The sequence below is a fragment of the Bison bison genome, unplaced genomic scaffold, assembly GCF_000754665.1.
Source record: "Bison bison bison isolate TAMUID 2011002044 unplaced genomic scaffold, Bison_UMD1.0 scf7180017864531, whole genome shotgun sequence".
Classification (NCBI taxonomy): Eukaryota; Metazoa; Chordata; class Mammalia; order Artiodactyla; family Bovidae; genus Bison; species Bison bison.
The window spans coordinates 111,372-115,546 of NW_011495081.1; the positions used below are offsets into that span (position 1 = coordinate 111,372).

Below are 4,175 nucleotides of genomic sequence, written 5' to 3' on the forward strand. Positions count from 1 at the left end.
CCCCCGCCCCCCCGCCACACCCCGCTCTTCCCCATCGACGACGCCTACATGGGCATGTGTCTGGAGCGCGTCGGCCTGAAGCCCAGCGGCCACGAGGGCATCCGGCCTTTCGGCGTGCAGCTGCCCGGCGCCCGGCAGCCCTCCTTCGACCCCTGCATGTACCGCGAGCTGCTGCTGGTGCACCGCTTTGCGCCCTATGAGATGCTGCTCATGTGGAAGGCGCTGCACAACCCAGGGCTGAGCTGTCACCGGGGGCACAGGGTCTCTTGAGGCTGGGAGGTCAGTGTGGGGCTGCCGTGGGGGTCAGTCATGAGGAAACTAGGAAAGGCAGTGACTGGGGAATCTGGGAAGACAGTATTGAGAAAGCCTTTGGAAGGTCAATGTCAAGGGGCTGTGTTTGGGGGATGGGGCGTCTGATCAGTAAGCCTGAAGGACAGTGAGTAGGGAGTGACCTGGGAGAGACCCCCATTCCATTCCTGGGTCGGGAGGATCCCCTGGAGGAGGACATGGCAACCTACTTCAGTATTCTTGCCTGGAGAATCCCATGGACAGAGGAGCCTGGTGGGCCATGGTCCATACAGTCGCAAAGAATCGAACACAGCTGAAGTCACTCACAGACACACAAGGGCAACCAGAGTCTGTTGTGAACCGAACCTCCATTGGAGGGGTGGGGGGTGGGCGTGGGTCAGTAACCAGACTCTGAGGATCAGGCTGTGGTCCTGACTTCCAGGAGCTGCCAGTTATTGGCAAAGTACAAAAATCAAGAAAACAGCTTGAGAATGAGGCAGAAATGTGTGCTGTCGAGGTCCCAACTATGTAAGATGGACAAGAAGGACTGAGCTGCAAGGAAGAAAGCCTGGATGAGAAGCCAGGAGCCTGGCCTGATGCCTTCCCTGCCTTCGGGAGGAGGGCCAGTCTTCCCCACCGGCGGACTCCCTCTGGCATAACCGTGTACTTTGTCACTTGGTCGGGCCCTCTCCTGGCCCTGCATCTTTGCAAGCTTTGATCCCTTTACTGGAAATGTCCACCAGCCATCACTGTCCAGGTCTCTTGTATGGATGAGGAGGCTGCAAGGGGCGGGGTAGCTGTCCCCCAAACTCTGTTACCCGCTTCCTCCTGGGCACGCACCTAGACTATACTTCCCAGACTCCCTTGAAGTGAGTTGTGGGCATGTGACCAGCCTGTCTCCATGGCTGTGCATAGTTGTGAAGAAGACCCCTCCTGAACCCCCGCCTCACCTCTGCTCACTTTCTCCTTCCCCCAGACTGGCACATGGATGAGCCTATAACCTTGCAGATGCCTGGGTTCCCCAACCTTGGCACAATTGCCGTTTTGAGTTCTTTGCCGTAAAGGGCTGTCCTGTGCATTGGAGAACATTTAGTCATATCCCTGTCCCCTGCCTACTAGATGCCAGCATCACACCCCAAGTTATAACAACCAAAAATATCTCTGAAGTTTTCCACATGTACCCTGGTGAGTGGGGCTTCTCTGGTGGCTCAGATGGTAAAGAATCTGCCTGCAATGTCTGTGTTCAATCCCTGGGATGGGGAGATCCCCTGGAGAAGGAAACAGCTACCCACTCCAGTATTCTGGCCTGGAGATTTCCATGGACAGAGGAGCCTTACAGGCTACAGTCCATGGAGTTGCAAAGAATTGGACATGGCTGAGCGACTTTCACTTTCACTGTGGTGAGCAAAGTCACCTCTAGTGTGAACCGCTGACCTAGAGGAAGGCAGGGAAACAAGAGGGCTTCCCAGTTCACTGCAGAGAGCAGGGGTGCTTATGGACTAACCTGGAATACTCAGCTCAAACTGCTGAGAAGAACAAAATAAACTTTTATGTTTTCTGAGCCTCCTGGGTTTTGTTGACACTTTGTTAGGGCAACCTTGGTAACAGTGTGTCCTCTCTGATTCCTGTTTCTACCACACTGGTTGCTCCCAGAGGGAGGGACCATGTCTGAATCATGTCCAGTGATAACCCATGGAGGGAGGCCTGGCATCCTGCCGGCTCACTCTTGGCTTGGGAGGTGGAAGGAGCAGGAGGAAGAGGCACTGTCCAAGCAGCCTTTCTGCAGTCCTGGACGTGGATCCCCAGGAGCCATGGCCACTTGTCCCTTGCCGGCCTTGCTTCTGAGCAGAGTCTGGCTCATAGTAAGTACTTCCTAAATGCTTTAGGGGTGAAAAAATGAATGGATGGTGCCCATCTGTCCCAATGGTATGAACTGTATCCATCAGGACAGTGTATTAGTTTCCTATCGCGGCTGTAAATTGCCACGGATTTGAGGGCTTAAAGACACATACATTGTTATTATCTAATAGTCCTACATATCAGAAATCCAAAATGAGTCTTGTTGGGCTAAAAGTCAAGGTGTCAGGCCTGCATTCCTTCTGGAAGGTTCCAGGGCAGAATTTGTTCCCCTGCCTCTTCTAACTTCTGGAGACTGCCCACATTCCTTGGTTTGGGGCTTCCTTCCATCTCCAGAGGCAGCAGTCACATCACTCTGACCTCTGCTTCCCTTGGACCCATGTCCTCTGACTCCTGCCTTCCCTTTCATTTATAAAGACTCTTGTGATCACACAGGGTCTGCCTGGATAATCCAAAATTATCTTTCTGTCTTAAAGTCCACCAATCAGCAACCTTCATTAATTCCTTTTTTTCCATGTAACCTAACATATCCATAGGTTTCAGGGATTAGGGCCTAGACATTTTTTTTGGCGGGGACATTATTTCACTTAACCATCAGTCAGTCAGTCGGTCAGTTCAGTCGCTCAGTCGTGTCTGACTCTTTGCGACCCCAAGGACTGCAGCACGCCTGGCCTCCCTGTCCATCACCAACTCCCAGAGTTTACTCAAACTCATGTCCATTGAGTCGGTGATGCCATCCAACCATTTCATCCTCTGTCGTCCCCTTCTTCTCCTGCCTTCAGTCTTTCCCAGCATCAGGGTCTTTTCAGATGAGTCAGTTCTTCCAATCAGGTGGCCAAAGTATTGGAGTTTCAGCTTCAGCATCAGTCCTTCCAATGAATATTCAGGATTGATTTCCTTTAGGATGGACTGGTTGGATCTCCTTGCAGTCCAAGGGACTCTCAAGGGTCTTCTCCAACACCACAGTTGAAAAGCATCAATTCTTCAGCACTTAGCTGTCTTTATAGTCCAACTCTCACATCCATACATGACTACTGGAGAAGCCATAGCTTTGACTAGACAGACCTTTGTTGGTAAAGTAATGTCTCTGCTTTTTAATATGCTGTCTAGATTGGTAATAACTTTTCTTCCAAGGAGCAAGCATCTTTTAATTTCATGGCTGCAGCCACCATCTGCAGTGATTTTGGAGGACCCCCCCCCAAATAAAGTCTGTCACTGTTTCTACTGTTTCCCCATTTATTTGTCATGAAGTGATGGGACCAGATGCCATGATCTCAGTTTTCTGAATGTTGAGTTTTAAGGCAACTTTTTCACTCTCCTCTTTTACTTTCATCAAGAGGCTATTTAGTTCTTCATTTTCTGCCATAAAGGTTGTGTCATCTGCATAGCTGAGGTTGTCACTTACCATGGTGTCCAATAAATATTTGTTGAAAAAATGAACAATAATGAAATAATGAACAAAAATTAATAAGTTAATAAATGTGCTTCCTTCACACTGCTACTAAGTCGCGTCCAACTCTGTGTGACCCCATAGATGGCAGCCCACCAGGCTCCCCCGTCCCTGGGATTCTCCAGGCAAGAACACTGGAGTGGGTTGCTGTTTCCTTCTCCAGTGCATGAAAGTGAAAAGTGAAAGTGAAGTTGCTCATTCGTGTCCGACTTTTAGCGACCCCATGGACTGCAGCCTACCAGGCTCCTCTGTCCATGGGATTTTCCAGGCAAGAGTACTGGAATACAGACCTCCCTAATATGAACTCTCATTCTGGTCAGTTGAGTATCATTAACACTGAATTCTCTTCCCACTTATCAAGTGCTTTCAGTTCAGTTCAGTTCAGTCGTTCAGTTGTGTCCAACCCTTTGCAACCCCTTGAACCGCAGCACGCCAGGCCTCCCTGTCCATCACCAACTCTCGGAGTCCACCCAAACCCATGTCCATTGAGTTGGTGATGCCATCCAACCATCTCATCTTCTGTCGTCCCCTTCTTCTCCTGCCTTCAGTCTTTCCCAGCATCAGGGTCTTTTCCAATGTC

At 50.4% G+C, this 4,175-nt stretch overlaps 1 protein-coding gene across 1 annotated transcript in view; it reads left to right on the forward strand.

Moving 5' to 3' along the window:
- Positions 1-4,175, forward strand: part of B3GNT6 (UDP-GlcNAc:betaGal beta-1,3-N-acetylglucosaminyltransferase 6 (core 3 synthase)) — an 11,075-nt gene that overhangs the window by 568 nt on the left and 6,332 nt on the right. Inside the window, exon 2 of the mRNA XM_010831878.1 lies at positions 67-244. Within this exon, the coding sequence (XP_010830180.1) occupies positions 67-244 (178 nt within the window). The remainder of the gene's footprint in view (positions 1-66; positions 245-4,175) is intronic.